We start from the raw sequence: 25128 nt of genomic DNA, 5'->3' as shown, positions 1-25128 counted from the left end.
AATAAAACAAAGATCTTATCAACCACACAAAACCTGTGTCAATTGCCACCTATCCTCCCAGCTGTGAGCTCAAGCATATGACCTATCAAGTAGATGTTAGAAGATGCATCCAGAGAGCTATTCACAACTTAAATACAAGTCAAGTGTGGAACAGAATGCTACCCATACCCACTGGCCTGAAAAGGCTACTGATGCTCCACACAAGCCTCAGTCAGCTCATGACAATACCATGCCACAGTTCCCTATCACTGGAATAAAGGTCTTCATTATTTTTAAAAGGAGAAGACACTATTTGCCTTCTGAAATGCACTGTTCTAGTGTTCATTGCCAGTCAGACAGCAAGAATTTCAATCAAATTACAACTGAAGTTACCAGGGAAGAGTTTAGCTGACAATGGCAATAACATACTGAGCTCTCACTCTGTTTACAGCTTTCATTTAGCTCAGTTTCCTATTCTGGCACTGATATAACTGGAAAAAGATACATGACAACACCACACAAATCAGAAATGCCGCTTTTAAATTTCCCAGCAAGATTATTCTCTTATTGGATATGTGTCTACAGTCTGCTACATGAAAAGTGAGCAAAGCCTTCTTTCCAGTCCTGATCCAGAGTCATACAGTAAGGAGAGCACTGGATTGGTACAGCAACACAAGTCCTGTTCTGTGTAGGAGAGGTAGGAGAAGTGCGTTGTTACAAAATTGGGGTTGGCATTACCAAAGACGCCGGTATGATGCACCTAAAAACAACCCCACCCATGATCAGACAAGAGCCAAATTCTTGCAGCTCCTTCATCTTTTTTTTTCCTTCTGATGTGAAAGCCAGTCTTACATTCTGTTGATGATGATGGAAATCAACTGCCTGCCAGTAACGTCATCCAGCAACTTCAGTTTGCACTGGAATGTTCCAGAGGCTCTTTTCTTCAAAGAGAAGTAATTTTATCTGCAGTAGTACAAACTAGGTTATACACTTCCCCAGTGCAGTCTGAGAAGGGGATGGCTGACTGCCATTGTGCCTGTGGTTAATCCTGCCAATTACTCCATGCATCTTGTTCTGAGCACTTTCATACAAGCCACACATCTGTCCTGGTGAAAATGGGAGGTGAAGCAGATTGTCTCATAAATCTCACTGAGAAGTGGAGCACTGGGAAGAGTACAAAACCATATGAACACTGGCAGCCCTACTGGAAAATTTTGTAGCTCATTCACTTAAGTCAACAAAACTGAGTAAGGACAGAGGTATGAGATCTCTCTTATCCCTCAGCGGGAGACACGGGACTCCTTAAGCTGTTGCTTCCATTGTGACATAAGGTACACCAGCAATATATGATGTCACTTCACTTAATGCTCACAAAGGATTTCACTCTATCAGTTGGAAAGATATCCAGAAAAACAGTATCTGCAGTAATGTCCAAAGATGCAACTGAGAAAAAAATACAGAGCAATGCAAAAAAACCCAAACCAAACCAAACCAAACAACAAAAAAACAAACAACAAACAATCAAAACAAACAAACAAACAAACAAACAAAAACAAAACAAAAAACACTGTAATGTAGAAGGAGTTTGAGACTAAAGCTCCCCGAAGAGATAACAACAAATACTGTAAAGGAAACATACATACCAAATTCAGAGGAAATTCATGGGAAAAGATGAAAAACTGCATAGTTTAGAAATGAGTACATACACATTATTTCACATTTTAATGAAGGAAGCAGGAGATCCCACAAGACAAGTGCTAATGAGTATATAAGATCTCATGAGAATTAAATGAAGAGATTCCTGGCTGTACCTAGCACAAAATAGCCTCATCATGTACTGATTAGTTACCTCTGAGCAAATGAATCAGAGCCCCACATAGCAGCATGTGGTTGGTACTTTGGAAGGCCCATTTCCTATATCTAAAAGTAGTCATATGCAAGCCTGATTGGTTGAAACATCTCTTCACAAAAGTTCTAACTAAAATCTGAAAACTGAGAATGTCACTTTTGAGCATATTGAACAAGAATTCTTCCATTATCAAAACTATCAGAAGCCTTACCCTCCACAAGTTGATTTAAAATAAAACAAAAAAATAATAATTCTCTCCACTGGAAAACTAAAAAAGAGCAATGAGTTATGCAAGCAGAATGAGGGAGAAGAGAACTCTATGGCAGTGAGTAGGAATCAGGTGTTAGGGAACACGAGTATCAAATATTAGCTTTGTGAGTAGTTTGCAGATGGTAGTGGTCAGGAAAATGGAAAGTAAAACAGAAGCAGGCTGCTAGAAGAGTGAGGAGGTTTGCATGATAACTAATATATGGTTAAATGGCAAGATTTTTGTTTAACTACATATTTGGAGAGAAAACATTGGCAGCATTTGCAGGATGTCACAGAAGTTTCTAGAAAAAAGAAAACTGATGACTGGGCAATGGATAGCACATGAATTCTAAGTGCAGTACCATGGGCTTGAGAGAATGATGCAGGTTCTAGTGAGGATATGGGAGAATAAACATCACTGCAGGAAAGTGGTACACAGAGTTGCATCAACAGGTGAGGGTTGGCAGAGGATCTGATAAATGTACAGAGGAAGAGCTCAAAGTTATTGAAAACTTGTCTTAAACTCTAGAAAACACAGGTTGGAGGATGTCATTTATCAAGCAGATGCTGAGGAACCTTTAGCTAAGTGCCACAAGAAAAATCTAGTTTAGATTATTCTGAAATACAACACAGAAAAAGGGCACTAATGACTACCATCCAGTTGCACAAATTTCTGACATGTGAAGAAAATAAAGAACACCGGGCAAAGTGGGATAACTAAGGATAACTAAGCACTATAGCCAATTCACTAGACCTTGACTATCTTTTTTTCTCAGAGCTTGCCTCTTGTTAAATAACAAGGAATTGTTCCAAGACAAGAATTAAGTGAAACTCTATGACATGCTTCAATAACAGAAGTTGTATTTTAAGACTTACAGAATATGAAAAGTTAAGCCCTACATATACCTGAAGCATACGCCATCAAGCCTCCAATGTCTGAAAGAAGCTAGAGAAAAACTGGCAAAATTGATCAAATGACAAAAGTGACAACAGGAGCTGAACTACATTCCTCAAACAGGTCTTTTCCAGTTTAAGGCATACCTCTCTTGTACAGAGACCACAACTATAACAAAGTAGTTGAGGTTTTAATGAATCCTTACAAAATATCTGAACAGAATGTCAAAACTAGGTCAATACATGCACTTTTACTATGTCTAAAATTGAGATAGAAGACCAGTTTGAAATCTACTGTTTATACCATCCAGTTAAAGCAGGGTAGAACAGATATGACCCTTTATTTCTAATTAACCTAAGGATGTACAAAATTCAGCAATGTATCTAAAAGTGTTACCATCATGTACTACCATTATTGCAGCTGTAAAGTATGCTTGAACAACAGCTCTGTAAATAAAATGTTTAAAAGTCAGGAGTAATGCTGGTTTAAAAACAAAACTACCACCATGAAAAACGAAAACACAAAAAACCTAAGAAAGAGCCAAGATCTGTTTCTTTCCCACCTAGGAAAATCTGTTCCACATCAGATCCTGTCCTGGAAGGAGAAAATCAAGTAGACAATTTTCTTTGTCTCTGTATAGCTAACATGAAGGTCAGGAGCCTTCCTGTTCTCCTGCGTGGAAAACTTGAGAATCTGAGAACTTCATCTGCTGGATATGCAAATGAGCATATGTCAAGGCAAAGATCTGTAATGTACTCTGCTAAGCCAAGGTAGGTGATGCTAAAACCAGCACTGGAATTGGAATAATGTTTATTTCCTAATTCTTGATGTGGGGCTTTTTATTTCCAACAACTGAACCAATACTGCTGGCCTCTGCAACAAAATGACATCCTTCCATGTATAAATCAAGTGACTTTTACAAAAGGAATAAACCTGCTCCTCTCCCAGTATTTATTCAACCTGAAGCAGGAGCAGGAGACCATTTCAAACCAGAACCAGAAAAAAATACCCAAGTTTATTTAGTTAAATGGGCACGAAAGGAAGACTAAAAACCTCTTAACATGCCCAAATTACAAGGTCTTAATTCAGCAGCTGTCACTATACATCATGTAGGCTGACAGTCTCAAACCCTCTGGGTGCCCTTCAGATCTGAATTAGTGCAGCAACAAACTGAATAATTTTCCCTCTTGCACCAGTGAAGTTATGGCTTTTAAATGACATTTACTATGTTTTACTGACAAGTACTTACTTCAGTGAAAGAGAATAGTCGTGCTTGCTTGTTTGACTGTTTCTTACAAGGTAGCTACACTCTTTACATAAACGTAAAAGGTTTTCTGCATCTGTCCGACTGATTGCTCCATGATACCATCTAGGAAGAATCAGAGAAATTAATAAAGACATGTTTCTCAAGTCATACTACTTTACTATTTTATTTCTTTAAGGTGTGGATAGCACCTAATAACATATTGATATATTTAAGATCTAAGAAATTGTAGGTTAAAAACATATTGCTTGCTTTATCTGACATTAGCATTACCACTTGTGGAGGCTTGTAGTCTGTCTCAGCTGAAAGAAGATGAGTCAGAACAGGTCAGCATATGATAGAATTGGCATACTTACCAATCTCTAGAGTAAGTGGAATATGCTCAGTCTTCTATATAGGAAATGAAGTGAATGGGGAGAGGAGAGAAGGTCCTTCACTAAACTGACCACTGCAAACAATCTCCTCAGTGCCTGCTGCTCTGTATCAGCAAGTTACAATTTTGCAATCCAGTGGAAAGTGCTTTGTCCCTTCCCAAAATGTTCCCCAGTGAGATAACAAGCCTAGTTCTCCACAGGTTTGATTGCTCCTCTGAGGGAGATCTCCCCCTTCCTGCAACTGCAAGGTACACTCTGAAACAACATGGTACAACACCTCCCTGTCTTCCCAAGCTGGATAATACATGCATTTGGAATGCCATCTCTCCATCATTACCAGGAACAAAAACTGACCCTGTGCAAAAGTTTCCTTTTGTTTGTTCTACATTTATTTTCCTGTTTAACTTACTCTGAGAGATGCTCCAATTAAAATATAAGTGAATAAACAGAAGTTCTTTTATCAGAAATCGCTGAGCCAATGTCAGCTCAGCTGTTAAATTTTGTAAATGCGCTAAATGAAAATTGGTGTTCAAAAGAAAAATTCATCATGTGTCCACACTAACGAAAGCTAGAAGTTATACTGCAGCATATTCAAGACAGACTAGCAAGGATTACCCTAGACAGCTCCATCACATCACAAATACCACAGAAACAGAGATGTTTCTGTTTTCAGGCGCCTCAACAGTTATTTACTGCTGGAGAAAACTTCTCAGGAAGAAGTTAAGGTCTAAATTGTCTTCTGAATGTAATGAAGGATGCTAATAATGTCAAACACAAAATGCATTTGGAAGAGCATAAAAAACATTTCTATTATTTAAAAATTTTATTTCTTTTTTTCTCCTAAAGGACCAAATGCAGCCAAAATAAGAAGTGACCTAGCCCAAATCAGGGAGGTATCTGGAGTTGGATATTCAGAGGGAAGTATTTGATAGATTCTTTGGGCTGCATGTTTCCCAGTTGGCAGAGAGGTTCATGGAGAGCAAGCACAGAGTTGGTTCCAGGGGAAAAAAACCAACAAAACAAGAAGAAAAAAACTGATGCTCAGAAAAGTCAGAAAAAACAAACAAACAACAACAACAAAAAAAACCAAACCAAAGCAAAACAAAAAACAACCTACAGCAAAATGTGAAGACAACTTCTGATGGGAGAACATCTGATTCAGAAATGATGCCTGGAAGCTGTTCTGGCTACTGCTGAGAATCAACAGCAGTGCTGAGAAGTGTAATTGCTTGTGAATCATATGCCCAAGTAAATGGGACATTTAGCTTGCTCCTGTTACAGCCAGCTAAAGATAAGCATAGTGCTATAATAAGTTTAAAGTTCCTGCCTAAACTGCAATTTCAAATGTATTGTGGCTGTTTGCCCTGGGCGTGCCTATTTTTGAGATGTCAACATATAGATATTTGTATAGAAAGTTCAAAGATTCCAGATGTGAATGATGTGATTACAAAGCTGTAAAATAGCTTGTAAAACACACCAAAGGAAAAGTACAGGACACGAGAGCCTGAAGACATGTATATCTTCTAAGGAACCCTGGAAAACAGCAGCATACAGTAAACCTGGAAGCGAAGTTCAAACACAATCACGCACTTCCTAAGACAAACTGAAAGCATCCTGGCCATGGTTTATAGAAGTTCCTCCTGATTTGCCTTATTTTGATCGTGTTACAGCCACTACATGGCCAATGCTCCACTGCAGAGAAGATGGCCAACATCAGCTATCCAGTAAGTGTGATCAGTTATTACAGCTCACAGGACGTACAACACTACTACTCTGTTTCTGAATTGGTTAGGGCAAAACAGGAAGTCAGACCGTGTGTGCACAGCAGGGAGGAGGGATTCACTTTCAATAGAATGCACGGAACACACACTTTCCTTTTTCACTGTTAGACTGAGAAAGTGGAACAAATTCATTCAATTCCCCTGTGTCTGTGAGTAAGTCTGTTTATGGTTATGGATTCCTTAGTCACAAGCAACTAGAAGTAATTTCCTCATGCATTATTATATATTGGACTTTCTGTCAGTTTAGGAAACTCCCAAATTACATATTAAAAATTCACTTGTAAATTTGCATGCTTTCATTCATCTAGATCTTGTGTTCCTCTTTACAATAAAAATTCCATTCTTAAAGAGAAAGGACGGAATAGTGCTGTTAAGAAGTCTGACGTCAGCAAAGATTAAGCACTTTAATTTATTACAAATAATCTGAAGTACAATAAATCCAAACTCTTCCTTTTTTTTTTTTTTTTTTTTACAATAAATCCAAACTCTTCCTTTTTTTTTTTTTTTTTTTAACCAATTTTTATTAACTGGCTATCCATTTCAGTTTTGTTCCTGCAAAACAAAGAATAAAAAATAATCTTAAATGCTTAACACTTAAATGACTAGAAGAAATAAAACTAACTCTGCAGACTGAAGTTCTAAATTGCAGTTACACTGCATAAATCTGTTACAATAATGTACTTATGAGTCTCTACAATGTTTTAAATGTATTTTTTTAGTTACTGTGGACTGAAACAATCCAAGTACAAGGACCAAGTTTTACAACCAAATTTGTGGCCATTAGTAATTTTTCTGTAACGTGAGTGATTTCACAACCCTGGTTGCTATCTCCTCTGTTCTAGGTAAGTCTACCCTTTGTTAGCAGGAAGGTGCTTCAAAGGCTGAAGCTGGCTTGGTGGAAAATGATACCAAAAGGATTATAATATTCACTGTTGGGAGCTGAAAGCTCCATACTGCTAATGTAATATCATGCACGTAAAAATAGTGTATCAAAGGAAAAGGAACTGTTGGAATCACCGTTGCTCAGAATCAACTGACAGAAAAGACTTTCTCCATCTGAGGAATTGGAAGTGCAAAAACTACTCAGTGCTAATCTCACCAATACCATTACCATTCAGGCATGTCTTCTCTTTCACCTGAAAAGAAACTCTGAGTACTGTCTAGAGTGGGACTCCCTTAAGAGATTAAAAACACACATCTCTGACTTAACCCTCTAAATACAAATATCAGCATAATGTGTGTAAATGACTCCACAGGAATATTTTCATTTCTTTGTTTATCAGGAGTTTCAGACACTTTTCTTGGGGCTACACTTTTTGGTCACTCCTTCACACCTGCCAGTCTGTTGGAATAATCTGAGGAACGGTAATGACACACGACAGAGGCCATCCTTGCAGATAACAGATTGATTAACTCCATGGAATACTCCCAGAACTTGAATGTGGAGCTGACAAGGCTGTTTCTACAAACCACCCTCAGATCTGACACCACAGAGTGGGAATAGTCTCTTTTATTTAAGTTTTGTTACTTGTATCATCAAAATTCTCCCTACAGCAGTATTATAGCCAAATGCAAGGCATTTCCTGAGATACCAGAAATATGACATGCAGCAATAAAAACACAAGAATTTGCACGGCTTCAAAGCACAATTTGAATGTACATGAAATACACTTGCTTTTCTTAATGCAACACAGTATGCTTTAAAGTAAAATAACTGGGCATGACTTATAAGATGGAACTGATTGTTCCTGAAGTACTCCTATTCTGTTTCCCACAGAAGTTAATTTACACCTTAGAGAATTAATGAGAACAGTTTTCTGAGTGCACTAACAGAGGGGATGCAGAAGAAGTGGAGACGGGCAGCAGAATCTAGGACATCTGCTGCTCCTGTAAGCAGGAACGCAAAGAGCTGGAGTGCAATTACTGGTGTTACTTACATCTGCTTTTCCAGTGGAACAGTTGGATCTATTCTTTCTCCTAGAATGCCACAGAATTCTGGACTGCCATGTTTGATGGGTTTAAAGCCTCTTCCAGGTGCTCTTAATTGCCTGCGCTGGTCATTTGAAGAAGAAGGAGATGCTTGTCGTTTCTCACTCCCATTAAATTGAGCTGCAAGATATAAAAAAGTTACTTCTGTAGGCAAGTTTAACAAAAAGCATAATGGCTGTAGCATTTAGAGAAGTTTCCTGCTTCCCAAGGAGAATAAGCACGCATCCATTAACATTAAAATGGTTTGCCTACAAAATAATATTTATCATCTGGAAATGTTTCTAGCAATGTAAAATACAGTCCTAAAATCCACACACTTCTAAATGCTGTTAAAATTGTCAGTACTTATGTTAACACTTGGTGTTGTCTTCCCCATTGGATGATATTGCAGAAATACTACTTGCAGTAATGAACACAGGCTTTCACTCAACCGCTCAGAACAATAAGTAAGCAAGAAAATTACAAACTCAGCTTGTCTCAGCTTATGTGGAGTCATCCACACAGTGATCCTGGTGCACTTTTAGACAGGTGACACCCATCTGCACACATCAGAAATGCTAGCAAGTAGCAAACAATTAAAGATGTTTTCTTTTATAACACTGCCACAAGGTTTTTGTGTTGAAAGACTAGGGTATGAAGTGATGAAAAGGAAAATTTGCATTTGTTATGTTTCTTTCTCAAACTGTATTATGTCAAGGAAAGCAATATGGTTATTTATCAAGACACATATAAGCAAGACCTGCAGCCTCATCCCCCTAAAAAAAAGGAATCAACCCACCACACTTAGAGATTCTACATATCTATAACTTCAAAGAACTGAGTGATCAAATACTGACAGGAGCAGCGAAAGGAGCTATCTACACTTTCTAGACACTCATTGCCTTCTGGGCTTTGCTTCTTCACTGTAAAATTACCAGCAGCAGATGGATTCTTGTTTCTAAAAATCATCGAGTGGGGAACAAGTCGAACAAACCTCACTGTATCAGCAGGCAAATATGACAGTGCACACAGAGCAGCCAGCTTTTGTGTGAATTTCAACAGCAGCATTAGAGAAAATGAAAATGTTGCAAGGATAATTATAGAGAAACGCTACCACAGCATGTTGTAGATCATGTGCATTCAGATCTCAGCTTGTAACACACAGACATCTATGTGTCTGGTAGTACTTATTGCTTTAAAGCAATTGGACAACAGGGAAAAAGCTGTAATCTTCAATAATATAATGCATACAGAATAGAAATGTGTTGGACTTGGAAAATCTTATGAAGGGTTTTGCTTTGGTTATTTTTAAATGCTTTCCACATGTCTTGGGCACACTTTCAAATTTCTCCTCTTTTTTGATAAATTAGGCACTAAATATTATCAAAATTGGACAGATGTAGAAATTCAAATTCTGATCTATACAGGGCAGAAATATGGTTACATTTTGAAATGTGCATTCAAAATTAACCTTACTGCTGGATAATGAAAGCAGACTAGCGTAACAAGGAGAAATACTGTATGTGGGGTACCTGCAAGTGACACACGAACAGCACTGTTGTTTCAACTTCAAGAAACACCTGCATACTGAAATTTGGGAACTCTGTGAATGTATATGATCTTTACGTTATCAGCTACTGATTGATGAACATCTTCCAAACAGCAAAAATCAGTTAACAAAACAAACACAAAATACAGTTCTTAACAGTAGCAGCAAAATTTTTACAACATTATGATGGTTAAAAATAGGACTCGTTTGGCAAAAATAGCACAGACAAAGTTAAATTTAAAATGTTTTGAATGTTTTTGTCTGAAAAGCTCAGACAGCCTCTGGACTCCTGCCCTATTTCTCTCTGCAAACTAAACTGGTGGGAAGAAGCAGTTTAAAGGGATATCCAGACGGACAACACTGGCAAGTGTGATAACTCAGGCATCAACCCATACAATGCTCAAGATGAATTTTTAGGGTGCTGCAGATCCACTCTCCACCTAAGCTGCAGTATGTATAGCGAAGATTCAAAAGTTAAATTCCACGCAGCTAGGAGTGATATTCTCATGGAGAAGCTGGCTGCCCATAGTCTGGCTGGGCATATGCTCCCAATGGGTGAAAACATGTCTGGATGGCTGGGCCCAAAGAGTTGTGGTCAATGGAGTTAAATCCAGTTGGTGGCCAGTCACGAGCAGTGTCCCCCAGGGCTTGGTATTGGGGCCGCTCCTATTCAGCATCTTTAATAACAGTCTTGATGAGGGGATTGAGTGAACCTCCATAAGTCTGCAGATGACACCAAGTTGGGAGGGAGTGTTGATCAGCTTGAGGGGAGAAAAGCACTACAGAGGGACGTGGATAGACTGGATCGATGGGCCAAGGTTAATGACACGAGGTTCAGTAGGACCAAGTGCTGGATCCTGCATTTTGGTCACAACAACCCCAGCGAACCCTACAGGCTTGGGGAGGAGTGGCTGGAAGGCTGCCTGATGGAAAGGGACCTTGGTGTGCTGATGGACAGTTGGCTGAATATAAGCCAGCAGTGTGCCCAGGCAGTCAAGAAAGCCAGTGGTATCCTGGCTTGTATCAAGAATGATGTGGAGAGCAGGACTAGGGAAGTCATCCTGCCCCTGTAGTTGGCATTGGTGAGGCCTCACCTTGAGTACTGTGATCAGTTTTGGGCATCTCAGTACAGAAAGGACACTGAGGTGCTGGAGCAGATCCAGGGAAGGGCAACAAGGATTGTGAAGGCCTTGGAGAATGTTCCCTACAAGGAGTGTCTGAAGGAACTGGGGCTGTTTAGTCTGGGAAAGGGAGACTGAAGGGAGACCTTATTTCTCTCTTGCAATATCTGAAAGGTGCTTACAGTGAGAGCAGGGCTGGTCTCTTCTCACTGGTGACAGGTGACAGGACGAGGGGAAATAGCCTCAAGTTGTGCTACAGTAAGTTTAGGTTGGTTATCAGGAAACACTTCTTAACAGAAAGGGCTGTTAAGCACTGGAATGGACTTCCCAAGGAGGCAGCTGAGTCACCATCCCTGGATGTGTTTAAAAACCATTTGGATGTGGTGCTCAGGGAATTAGTTATAGGAGGGTTGTTAGGATAGTTTGGCTAGGTCATGGTTGAACTCGATCTTTTAAGTCTTTTTCAACCTGAGCAATTCTATGAAAAGTTACTTATCATCATGGTATTTGTGTTTACGCAGCTGTCAGCTATGGAACTGCCTGCATCCCCAGCCTTTCTTCACCATCAATGTGGAGTTCCCTTCTCGTGCTTGTAGCTGGTAGCTCATCCCTCCGGGGTTGGTGTGGCAGAGCTGCCTTTCTCCATGTTCACCCTGGTCCCTGACATTAGCAGTTGCATCCAGCACATGTGGTTAAGTTTAGAATTTGAAGATCCTCCCTCAAGGGCTCTGTGATCAGTGCTAAGTGGTGAAAGCAACTACCAGATGGCCTACTTCACATCAGAGTGCCACTTTTTTTACTAAGTGATCCTGGGACACGCTCTACAGACCTTGTGTGCATTTCCTTTTCCCAGAGGTCTGTTCTCCCTACATGCCACCATGTAAAGGCCTGTTTTCTCTCACACCCAAGAAGTAACCAGTGTCACCTTGAAGGTACCGAGCCAGCTCTCTGGTTTTGCTAACTCCTTTTTTCAGGCAAACTTACTTTCCAGAGTTACTTTGTCTCTGTGATTTTGCCAGACTAAGCTTTTCTGGGCAAACTAGTCTGCCTATCTTAACAGGAGATCAAACAAGACTGGCCCCGCATCTCATAAAAGCCTTTCAAAACAACATTTTGGTTCAAGCCATTATTTCCTTCCTACTATTTTCTCTTTGCTGCCTCCAACAAAACAAAACCAAACCTGTTTGTGAAAGAACTCAAGCCACAGCCAGCCAAAATGCTGCACTCCATTCCATACAGCCACATCTTTCAGCACTGCAAGTAACAGCTGCAACACTGAGGAAGGCTGAACACCACTGTTTCCCCTGGCCTCAGCCACACCAGGCCCAGCCGGTGCTGGGAAGCTGTGCTGCAGGCTCCTGCTGCTCGGCCATCACAGCCTCTGTACACCTTCAGTTTGGCACATCTCAGACTCCAGGCGGGAGACAGACAGCTTCTCTCCACGCTTCAGCAATAAATCTTGAAGTCGTGCCAGACGTACAAATGTCTTCCTAAAAAGGCTTGCATGAGTAGTTGACTTCATGGTAATTCTAGTGTTTCTTGCCATTTTGGCTTCTTTCCTAAACGTATCACCTAACAAATTAAAAATGTTTGCTGCATAAAGCTCACTGCGTCTGCACTTCACATCACAAATTCATGCTGTTCCCTGCAGATGAACCTCTCTCAACAAAGGACGGTTTTAGCAGGAGATGCCTGCAGGTTCACGACCCCCACAGCTCCAGATAGTTGTGGGTCTGTGAAGTGGAACTTGCTCCTTGCAAGAATTTCTAATATACCACTTAGGCCAATATTGTGCTATTCAGAGAAATCCACCTTAGTTCAGAATTGAGCAAAACCCATCCAGCCTGTTTAGCTAGATACATTACAGAACCACGGTATGCATAAAAGTCAGAAAAGCAATTCACACACCTCATCATAGGGTCAGTACTTCTCCAGTGCAAACATTTCATCGTTTCAAACTTAAGAGTTGGATCTCTTCTTCTCTTATTTTAAATATTTATAAATCCAAGGAATTAGACTAAGTACAGAAAGAACGGGTTATGAAGCAGCCTGCGGACAGTCCTGATACACTGCTTTGTAACAAATAACCAGGTGCCTAAGACACAGTGAGCTATAATGAATGACACACCCCATTTCAGAAATCATATTCATCTAAAAGCTTATTTTCCTAGCACTGTAAAACAGAGCTCTACATGTTGATGTGAGCCCATAAGGAATCCAACCATATCAAAACACTTTTTAATTAAATTTCTTCTTAATCTGTTAATTTCATAAAGCGATGTTTTAATTTAGTACACTTTCATCAAAGTTTACTACATAATGCCTTAGAAGAATATTTACACACAGGCAAATCAGAATATGTAATAATATTGGATAGATTGTGCCCTGTTAATTTACATTCACGTATATACAAATTAAGAAGCATACCATAAAGAAAGAATTGACAATACTAAGGTCCTTTTAAAATCAACACTCAAAAAAGAGTATTTCAGAATTCACTCACTAAAGATCAAAAAACGCGGTCTTGAAAATGATTACAGGACTCAAGTAACTTCACAAATGCCAAGTACTGCAAAATAAGAAGTGCAATAGAAACTAACACATTTATTCTCCGGATTTAATTAAAACTCAACATTTTCATATGATATGCACAATACATAAGGAGTAAGGCCTAAGATTTCCATGTGCACACATGAATCTTGGGACAATAACTTTTGAAGCCAGTAATCTCCCTTCTGTGCCTGCTGTATTACTAATTGAGAAATCTATGAAGTGTGATCTCACTGCAGACAGATGTGCCCTGGCCTCACAACATTGTACAGTAAATATTTAGCTTGTATCTCAGTGTTGCTAAACAATGAAGTTTCTGTCTTAGCTATTGTACATACACTGAAAGAAAAATGACCTCTGGGTACACACAGTTACTATCCTTGTGCTGGAATATCACTGACTGATATTATTCTTAGTCACTGGAAAATGATCAAAAATACTACATAAGGAAAAGCTCAGCTCACAAGGCTAAAACTATACTATCCTATGCTGCAGAAAGAAGCTGCAGAGTTAAACGTCTTCAAAGAATTCTGCATTTAAGTGTCCCATACTCAAGCATGTGCTTCTCTCCAAAATCATTTTGCGGTCCAGGGGCTTTATTCAAGTGAAATATTTTGTCAAAAGTAGCTCTAGTCACAAGTGGTAGGAATGGCTGACTACACCTCCAGCCAAACAAATACTAGACAGAATGTCAAAAACTTGGATGTCTCTCAGACAATGCATCCAGCCAAAAGTAACTGTTCAGTTTCTTTGCACAAGCTCTTCAACAGCAATCTGTTGTCACTGCAGACTTTCCCACGTCATCCAGCCCAGAGGTCTACAAAGGCATGGATGAAAAAAAGCACACCAGTCTTCTTCAGTGGGGCAGAAATACACATACAGCTAACAGGAGAAGGCAACAGAGAACTGGTGTCTGAAGGTGGGAGGCATGTAATCCCAAGGAGATGTATGTAGGACCAAATGTTGAGTAGGGGAAGGAAGAATAAGAGAGAGAGAGCAGGCATAGAAAAAAGTCAGTAAGAGGGAAAAAAAAAAAAAAAAGAAAAAGAAAAAAAACAAAAGAGGAAAAGCAGATAAATATGAGACCACAAGAAAGAAAAATGTGCAAGATGCAGATATGGTGTCAGAGGGGAGAAGACAGGAAATCCTCTCTTGAATCAAGAAAATTCTCTGGAAAACAGGGCAAAGCAGCTGAAGACCACTGCCTGCAGCACTGTGCAGCCCCTAAAGGTGCTTCAGGCAGCCTGTAGATCCTTCCAAGCAGCGGATACCCTACCTCTGCCATTGAGTTACTAGAGACCATGCAGAGACAGGCTTATCAATCAGAAGACTGATGTTGTACATTTGCTGTAGCCACGGACAGCTTTGCTGACAACATATGGAAACAAAAAGGCTCTAAGTAAATTGGGGCAGTGATACGTAAGACAGAAAAAGGGTGCAAGAGCCCAGAACAAAGAATTTATTTATATATGCTGGAATGACTTCCAGCACCTGCAAAACAGCTATTGTGGTACAGGAAACCCAGTGGATATGCATCTCCTTAAAACATGGTCAAACTGACCAACCTATCCTGACACACAACAGATACCTCAAATTGTAGCCAGGATCTCACAGACCAGTCTCCCAGCACAATTCTTGTAAACATTTTAATTGGCCTAACAAAGGGGATGAGTCAGCTCAGGCAAGCCTGAACTGAAGCCTGCTGCCAACACAGCAGGGCTCCGGACCAGAGCTGTACATTCTATTGGAAGCCACATAAGCAAGTTAAGATTTTGAGTTAGAGTTCATGCAGTGTAGGGAGAGAGACTGTACTTGCACAGCATGCAGGAGAACTGGATGGTGGCTTACATCCAGGTTCTGAACAACTATTAGCATATACTTAAGGGTAAGTGACTGAGTATGGAATCCTGCAAGATTATTTACATCTGACATGCCAAACAACACCATGCTGCTAGAAAGTACAGATCAGTTTTCTCTATCCTCTCTCTTCTGTAGGGCTCTGGCAAGAGGCTTTTTTTTAAAGTAACTGCTTCAGGTTCACCTAGATCTCTTGTTCCCAACTCGTTTTGTCAGGATAGGTTCTATGGACGATTTGGAAAAATGTAGCACCAACTGCAACATAATGATATACGAATAAATGAAGCAGAGGGGTAGAATCACTCACTCAGCACATCTCCGCTGCTTTATTATACTGTCCTGCAAAAGAAATGCATTCGTGTCATTCACCTCCACCTATCAGGCAATCAGATCAGAAACACCCAAGCGGGGTAGTATCACAACAGGCTGTATACAACAGTTAGCCCTGTAGAGCTGTGCAGACAAGTAATTCCCCATTTATGCAGTGTGGTAATATTACAGTAGACAGATCTGCAGAATCAGGGAATAATTCAACTAGAAAGAGGCCTTGGGAGGTGTGTAGTCCAACATGATCAAGGCAGGGTCTACTACGTGATCAGATCGGGTAATTCAGAACTTTACCCAGCCATCCATTCACACAGGATAAAAACATCTGAAGATTGCAAAATCTCCTTAGGCATTCAGCTCCAATGCTTGGCTTTCCTCAAAGATGTAAAAAATTCTTCTGTATATTAAGTCAGAACCTTGCCTTATTGAACTTATGCCTGTTATCTCCAGTCTTCTCATCACACACCTGCTCATCTGTGAAGAGCCTCTCTCTCTTCTTGAAGACCTCCTCAGATACAATGGAAAGCTATTTATTTGAGCTTTCTAAAGTTTTCTCTTCTGCAGGCTAAGAACAATTCTCAGCACCTCCTCACTGGTCACATGCTGAAGTTTTCTTCCCATTCTGGTGGCAAGAAATCAACATTTATCAACATCTCTCTGCCATCAGTATACTAGACACAGCATAGCTGACTGCCCACAGTTTGGATTGGCATATGCTCTGCTGGGTGAAACACTAGCAGGATGGCCAGGCCTGAAGAGTTGTGGTCAATGGAGTTAAATCCAGTTGGCAGCTGCTCATGAGCAGTGTCCCTCAGGTACTGGGGCTGCTTCTATTCAACATCTTTATTAATTATCTTGACGAGGGGATTGAGTGCAACTTCAGAAGGTTTGCAGACAACACCAAGTTGGGAGGGAATTCTGGAGAGGAGAAAGGCACTACAGAGGGACATGGATAGACTGGATCAATGGGCCAAGGTTAACTGTAGGAGTTTTAATAGGACCAAGTGCTGGGTCCTGCATTTTGGTCACAACAACCCCAGGGAACCCTACAGGTTTGAGGAAGAGTGGTTGGAAAGCTGCCTGATGGAAAGGGAACTTGGCTGAAAATGAGCCAGCAGTGTGCCCAGGTGGCCAAGAAAGCCAGTGGCATCCTGGCTTGTATCAAGAATGGTGTGGTGAGCAGGACTAAGGAAGTCATACTGGCCCTCTGCTCAGCATTGGTGAGGCCACCACCACTTTAGTCTTGGGAAAAGGAGGCTCTCTTCCAATACCTGAAAGGTGCTTACAGCAAGAGTGGGATTGGTCTGTTTTCACTGGATGAGGGGAAATGGCCTCAAGTTGAACTGGGGGTGGGGGACTAGGTTGAATATCAGGAAAAACTTCTTTACTGAAAGGGTTGTTAAGCACTGGAATGGACTTCCCAGGGAGGTGGATGAGTCACTATCCCTGAATGCATTTAAAAACCATTTGGATCAGGGACATAATTTAGAGGAGGGTTGTTAAGAGTTAGGGTAGTATGGTTAGGTTGAGGTTGGACCTGATAATCTTTAAGGTCTTTTCCATCCTGATCAATTTTGTGGTTCTGTGATTCCAATATTCCATAAACTGTGCATGAAAAGTCAACTGAAGAGCTACTGGCTAAATAGGCTACAGCCTGTTTACACAGCTGAGGATACTTCTTTCCTTCATCACTACTAGGGAGCAATGCTAGCCATGTTTACCTCATCTTCCCCAGGATTCCCAGCCCATTTCCAGTAAAGCTGTAAAGTGTGCAGCCAGCCAGTCCTTACATTGTATCACTGAAGTGGGTTAGTTTGCAAATTTTAAGTTTTTTTTGATTGGATTTAACAAGCCTATTGTCAGTCAATTTCTTCAGCCTCTTCTATTCCCTCTGAATGACTACTGTGTACCACCCCCCATTTGATGTAATTGCAAACTTGATGATGTGCATTCCCTCCCCTCAACTACATTGCTGATAAAGATGTCAAACAGGGAGGGTCCTCTGTAAAATCACATTCATAGAGTCCAGGAAGAACATCAGTCACTAAGCACTACCCTTTGGTAGTCAATGGCCTGGATTTATTTCCACGCATCTTGTAATATACCGATCCAGGCAACAGGAATGATGCAGTATAATGTATTAAACACCAAATCCAAGGCAGAAGACATCTACTGCTCTCCCTTTTTATTCCAAGCATAAAGATTCGACCAATGATAAAGCTTATGGCCTTTAGAATCAGTGAATGAAGCCCCTTCAGCTATTTCTGCAAAGCAGCAGCAGGGAAAAGGGAGAACATAACCAACAACAAACAGAGACATTTGCAGAGAGAACAAGTCATTTTCTGCAAGATTTCTGTGACTTGAGAAGTTCTGCAATTCAGAAGGATTAATCTGAGAACAAGTTCTACAAATCCACAGGAATGATAAATGAATAGATTGAGAACAATGGCTATCAAATCGCACTGGTGAGAAGAAGCATGTTATTGCAGGCATATTACATGGCTTTTTGTCCCGCCCCTTTAAGAACTGGCCCACAGTTTAAGGATGTTGCAAAGCTACTCTCTCATCATAGATCCACATAACAGTAAACACTATCTGCATGACATTCATTAAAATAGGGATGAGATTGAGAGGTGGGAGAAATGAGATGTTTATTAACATTAACTAAGTGCTGAGACAATGTACAATAGCTGAAGCACCAAGGAGAAAAGTGTAATGTTGCACATTTCTGAAGATTATGGACTACACATATTTGCTTTTCAGAGATCTCCCTCTGGCCCCAAAAGAACAAAAATATTCTAATTCTTCCAAAGGGAAAAACAAATGCTGTAAGAAAGAATTTTCTGGTCAGAATCAAAGAATCCTACCTGCCAGAGCTGGGATGGTGACTTTATTCCACTCCCACGGCTGATCATACTCATCTGCAGGCCTGTCATCATCCTGTGGCAATTTGCTTTCTCGTAAACGTTGACTCACCACACTTTCAGAATCGGATTCCACACCACTGCCTTCTGGTTCATAGGGTGTGTCATAGAGTTGCATGTTTTTCTGATGGGTCTTCATGACTTCCTGCTTCTGAAACTCTGTTGTCAAGAAAGAAAATTGCATCAGTGTCACTACCCACAATGCCTTATCACTGTTAATTTTAGAGCATTCAACTTCCACATACTCCTTAATTCCTACTTAATTACACAGATTGCAAGCTGCTACAAGACTTCTAAATTCCACCTCTGCATTTGGTTAACTGTCTGGAAGCAAAAGCTTGCCCTAGCAAACAACCACAGTACGGACAGTCTTATGCCTCCATTAACACACACCAGCTTGCGTAGAACCAGATTACAGGAAACACAATACCTGTCAGTTTGTGCAAGGTACATTTACAAGCAACTGAACATAAATCCTCAAGAACACTGACATTTGTGTATGTGGTTAAGTCTTCAAGAGGAGATAATTCAGACACAAAGTCCAACCAAAATGAATTCCATAGTGTAATTAAATATGCTTATAAAAAAAATCTCTAGGGAATGCAGGATATCAGCAAGATTGCAGAAAGAAGATGCAGTGGAAGCAGTGATCAATAGCCAGTCTCTATTGTCTATTGAGTGACTGCGGTAACCTTGAGGTACTGAAGAAAGAAACTGTAAGAAAGCAAATGGTAACTCTAGTCTTCAAGAAGGAAGACATGGTAAGCCAATCAGTCCCTCCTCAGTTCTAGAGCAACTAATTTTGGAAGCCATTTCCAGATATGTGAATGGTGACTGTGAGTATCCAGTGTGGATTTACAAAAGGAAAACTGCTTGAACAGCCTGATAACCTTTCTAAGTAAGATGAGTAGCTTCGCAGATGAGGATAAACAGTGCCTGTAAGTTCTTAGGTTGCATTATGTGAAGTACTGACAGTAGGCACAAGGTGGTGATATCTTTTCTCCACTAAGTACTAGTGAGAGTATAGCTGGAGAACTATGTCCAGTTCTAGGTCATCTAGTGTAAGAAGGACAGACATACTGAGGAATGTCCAGTAGTGGGCCACAAAGATTATGATGGGACTGGAGCATGTCTTCAATGAGAGCTGAGACTGCTCAGCCTGCAAAGGTGAAAAAGGATTTCTCGGAAAGGGTCTTCAGGTATATAAATACCTGAAGGCACAGAGCGAAGACAAAGCAAAACTTTTCTTGGCAGAGCCCCATGACAAGGCAAGAGGCAAAAAGCATAGTCCAAAATACATGAAAATTTCATCTACACAGAAGCAAATATTTATTTTTTATTGTCAAACATGAAACAGGTGGCCTAGAGAAGCTATTGAGATACCATCAATGGAGATACCAGAGACCTGACTAGATATACTTACAGGCAACCTGTTCTACTGACTCTTCTTGAGCAAAAAATAAATAAATAAATAAATAAATAAATGACACAGGGAAAAGGAGAAAGAACTTTTTAATGTATAAATGATACAAAGACTTAGACCAGTCCTCCTCACTTCATCAATTCGTCTATCAGTAAGAACACTGATAGAGCAATTGTTCCAGACTATTTAAAAATACTGTGAAATGTCTGTAAGAGGACAACACCCTTTTTGCTTGAAAAAAAAAAACCAACACAACACCTAAGCTTTGTGTATTATAAACATATTAAGTGTGATGAAATCTATACCACAGCCAGTGATGTAAATACAAACAAGACAGGTCAGGATGATTTCTAGTTACAAACGAAAACCACATTAACAAATTCCGATACAGGGAAAATCTAGAAAAGGGTATTCTAAAGGGTACATTATTTGAAAAGAAGTGTGCTTTTGACCTACCTAAAGTAAAACACAATTCTTTGTTTCAACTACTGCTCTAAAATACTGCTCTAAAAGAAGAATGTTGCACTAGAAAGAACACATGGCTGAAACTCTTCTGATTTCTCCTGGATCAAAAACAAACATTGTATTGCTTCTAAGTCACTAATGTTACACGTTTGTCTGTCTGCCAGTACTGTGGAGCCATCCACTGCTATCCCAGAAAGTTTGCATCATGGAAGCCAGAACTCCACCAATTTATATTCATTTTAAGTGCCAAAGACATCTACACGAATGGCTGTTAGCATATATGTGAAAACAGGAGCCCATGATCAAGACTTTTTGTTTACTCACAGAATTAGAGCATCAATCTGCACAGAAAAGATAATCTCTTAATAGAAGGCCACAGACTACTATTTCATGCCTTGTGGTCAGAAAATACAATAAAATAAAACATCAACATTTTGCTCCTAAGGCAGAAAATCTTCCTTAGGAAAGATTCACACATACTTTTCACAGCTTTGTGTAAACTTGTCTAAAAGTCTATCTTTTACATAATATAATGAAAGTATATTTATGAAGTAATTCTACCAAAAGTTAAATAAATTAAAGAATATATATATAGATTCTGTGATACATGACTGAATTTGACATTCTTGTTTCTAGCTGGTGAGCAAATTCAGCAAAAATGCACATACAGAGTAGACCTTGAGCTCCACTGGACACACACATAGCCTCATGGTAACCTTTCCAGCAGCCACTGCAGACTTTTTCATAATCCCAAATAAATCAAAAGCATTACTCACTGATGTGCTGTGTTCCTGAGGTGAATTTGGAGAGAACTGGAATACGCCATCAAGAAAATATATAGGTAATATGCTGGAAATGGCAGTGACAGCTTCTGAACAGGTAGCACAGAAACTAATTTTTAAGCTGAGTACATGACTATCAACATCTTTTGTACTTGACAAACCTAGGAGCAGGACAAAGACAGAATGCTGTTGCTGAGAGTCTGCACAGCACTTGTAGTTACACCCATTCAACAGTAGAGATTGATGTAAATCAGACTGGTGGACAGAGCACTGTCCTATTCCTAAAGCACTACTGTAATCAGTAGCTGCCAGTTGAATGAAAGCATAATGATTTTTCAAAGTCATTCGTGAATGCACGTAACTTTTATCAGATACACAGCCATCTGAAGTAAACACAGCAGTATATTAAGTTCATTTACTTAATATACATAATTAAATATTTAAACTGTGCTGAAGCAGGACTGTACAGAACAGGACTGCTTACAGAAAAGATATTTAAAAATTTCTCTCTTCATATCAGTGAACTCAGAATATGGGTCTCTTCTGAATAGTTGCTCCATTCTTCCCAAATGTCAGCATTTAAAATAGCTTCAATCTTAGTGACCTAGATTTGGCTTCCTGCTTTAACACATCAAAAACACAACTTGCCACCAGCTACATAAAATAAACCACAACCAACCTACAGCAAATACTGCTGTGATGCTTAATACATTTGCACCACTTAAATTTGCTAGTTAACTCCACTGGCAGGGCTCTCAGCATTGTAGCAGTTCTATCTGGAAATTACAGACCTTTTTGGCATCCCAATTTTTAAAATGCATGTTCAAACTTTTTATACTCAAGAGCTCCGCAAAAGCAACTTGTTATGTGACTGGAGGACTTGGTGTAGCACACTGGTTTCTATCAACAGGCCTAGAATAAATAATCACACTTTAAAAAACAAAACAAAAAACAAGTACATAAGTCAAGAACATGCCTGTCTGTGTACCATAGCCACCTGTATTCTTACCTGCCACAAAAAAAACTGAAATTATCAGTGGGAGCAGAAAGAAACTTGGGAAGCCTCAGGCTCACATGGAGGGTAGTGACGAATACCTGATGCATTTAATCTGACATTATCCTGAAACTATAACTGTCTCTAGAAGGTAAGGGTCACATCAGGGCCAGATCTGTATGTAGAAAAGTATGCCTGGTCTGAAGTCCCTCTCTTTTTCTTCATCAGGGAACAGTTCTTACTGAATTGGCCTAAAATCCTGCCCTCTGCATGCGCTGCTCTTGAGTTTTTCAATGGAGAGCTACTGATCTGGCATGTAACCCCACAGGAGGTTACAGAGCTGTTTGCGTTGGGCATATGTTCACACGAGGCAACAGATCAACCAATAACTTGCCAGTTTCCCAGAGGCATCAGATGCTGATACAAAGATCACCTTGAAACAAGAAGGTTTGCTCTCACTGAACAATTCCTCTTCCATAAGCAGGCCAGCCAGCTGCTTGCTTCTTTCAAGCCTCACTGTAGATGTTTATTTTCACACCTATCTCAGTAAGATCATCTGGAAACGCTTCAGAACTCAGCCCATAGAGTTCTCATCATGTCAGCAAGAAGACTATACACAACAGAAGCTAAAACTGACCTCTGCTCAAATGTCACCTTAGAACACTGGAATTCAAACTGCTTTCTGCTCTGCTTCCAGGTCCAGGCAGATGCCTCCAGCTACTGGACAGAAGAGAGCATCAACAACATCCCAATACAGCAAAGGTAGTTTGGCTTGAGACTGTAGCAACTGCCTCCCAACTCTCATTATTCCAGAATAATATTTTTTGCTGCAGGAAAAGCTGGATATTGCAACCTCTTTCCTCCTTTTCCCTTCTAAACACAAGCCAAATGACTCAGAAGTGAGCCCCTTTCCAGGAATGAACAACAGATTATTACTGTCCAGCCTTGGTTTGAAAGTTTGGCATAACCTCCTGATGTGAAAAGCAATGGCTTGAAACAGCCTGCACTGTATCGGAAATCCTATTGAGCTCCAGGTATGACTCACTACCCCAGGAAACAAAGCAACTTTGCATTACAACAGTTGTGATAAAGAGCATAATTGCCAACAAAGCAAGCAAGGAGAAGGGGAGAAGTCCCTTTATGATTGAGTACAAATATACAAGCAACAGAACAGATTCCTATCTTCCACAGAAGATATGCATTGAAACAAAATAGGGAAATACACCCTGCCAAAGATGGCACAAAAGACATGCTCTTCTTTTGGAGATATCCAGGATAGTACGGAGATATTGATTAAAAGACAAAACACATAGGAAGACTAAATCCTAGCCGACTGGAAGAACAATAGTACAGTTTCCAAAGGACATGAAACTGCCTTTGGAGTAATTTCTTTTATGGCAGATGCAGTGAAGCTTAATTTCTTCAGTTCTCTGAAAGCAGGAATTTATTCTATGAAGTCTTCCTCCCAAACATAAAATTTCATATTAAGTGAGCAGTGATTTAACATTACTACTGACATTTTAAAATTCAAAATTTCTGCAGACATTGTCTGTATAAGAGATACTTTGATGTTGCTTAGGCAGTTACTCATTATACTTTTCTCTGAGAGACCTTAAATAGGAGAAGGGGTGGAAGGGGGAAGAAACCCCCTCAGAAAAACCTCATTAGATTATCTTCATCTAGTGATAGCCTGGTCAACAGTCAGTTCTGGATGTTGCTACAGCCAGCTGCATCATTGCACTACATTTGTTTTTGTAGGATTTATTGACCTTTTCTGATCGGAAGCACTGAACTGCAGGAATCAAAGATCATTGTTCCATGAGCTAAACAGGACAATTCAAGTGGCAATAAAGCAAAACAGAAACTGCTTAAATCAAAACTCAGATTGCCATTACACACTCAGAAACTTCCAAGCCATGCAAAAGAAGAGATATATCTCCTGCGTCAAGTTGCAATGGAACGCTTCTCGGGAACAGAGCACTGGTATTTTCACGTACACCCATTAGCACAATGGTTCTCACTGTCTCATGAAATAAATGACAGTATCTTCCCCACAAACAAACAGACAAAACACAAACAAACAAACAAACAAACAAAAAAAAACAATCTGCTCAAACAGAATCAATTTATTGAATGACATTTTGGTACCAATGCAGTGGCTATCACAACTCCCTGCCCTCTCTCTTCATGCAGGCAATCTCACCTCCTGGTACATATCACCTCGAGAGGAATGGGGACTGGAGATAGGATCCATTCATAGCGTAAATGCAGCTCAATGCTTTCATACAACTGGGATGTTTTCTTGAAATTCATAAATAATCAGAGACTTTGATGGGCATAGTTTACTCAAAACATGGAATGAGACTGAGCAATAAGCTTTTTAGTGGGTATAAAACCTGAATGCCCAGCAACACAGAGTAGGGACGAAGTTGTTCACAAGAATAAAACACATGGCATACTGAGGCACTAGATACACCTAACCAAAACAGTTGCCATCTTTGGTTTAACAAAAGCCAGACCAGGTTTGCTCTCAGACAGATGAGATCCACTCTCATTTTATCCTAGCCATCTGGCAAAATTCCCTGTTGAGAGTTCAGTGTAGGGAGAAGGGTTTCTGTTCAATAACTCCTGGAGCTGATTACTTCCAAAGACAGGTGGCTACACTGTCAAAAGCTATGCTGAAATGTGAATGAACATTTTTTTCAAACAAAATATCTAGCTTGTGAACAATTCTGCCAGTTATAATTAAAAAACAACAAAACTGAAAGCTCAAACAT

General features: G+C 40.0%; 1 protein-coding gene across 1 annotated transcript in view; it reads right to left on the bottom strand.

Moving 5' to 3' along the window:
- The window catches only part of SHB (SH2 domain containing adaptor protein B), a 69283-nt gene that overhangs the window by 11487 nt on the left and 32668 nt on the right, over positions 1-25128 (bottom strand). The window contains exons 3-5 of the mRNA XM_015849495.2: positions 18631-18846; positions 8329-8500; positions 4222-4341 (exon numbers count right to left, since the gene is read on the bottom strand). Coding sequence (XP_015704981.1) covers positions 4222-4341; positions 8329-8500; positions 18631-18846 — 508 coding nt within the window. The remainder of the gene's footprint in view (positions 1-4221; positions 4342-8328; positions 8501-18630; positions 18847-25128) is intronic.

Source organism: Coturnix japonica, chromosome Z (assembly GCF_001577835.2).
Source record: "Coturnix japonica isolate 7356 chromosome Z, Coturnix japonica 2.1, whole genome shotgun sequence".
Lineage (NCBI taxonomy): Eukaryota > Metazoa > Chordata > Aves > Galliformes > Phasianidae > Coturnix > Coturnix japonica.
This window is presented reverse-complemented; position numbering and strand designations above follow the sequence as displayed.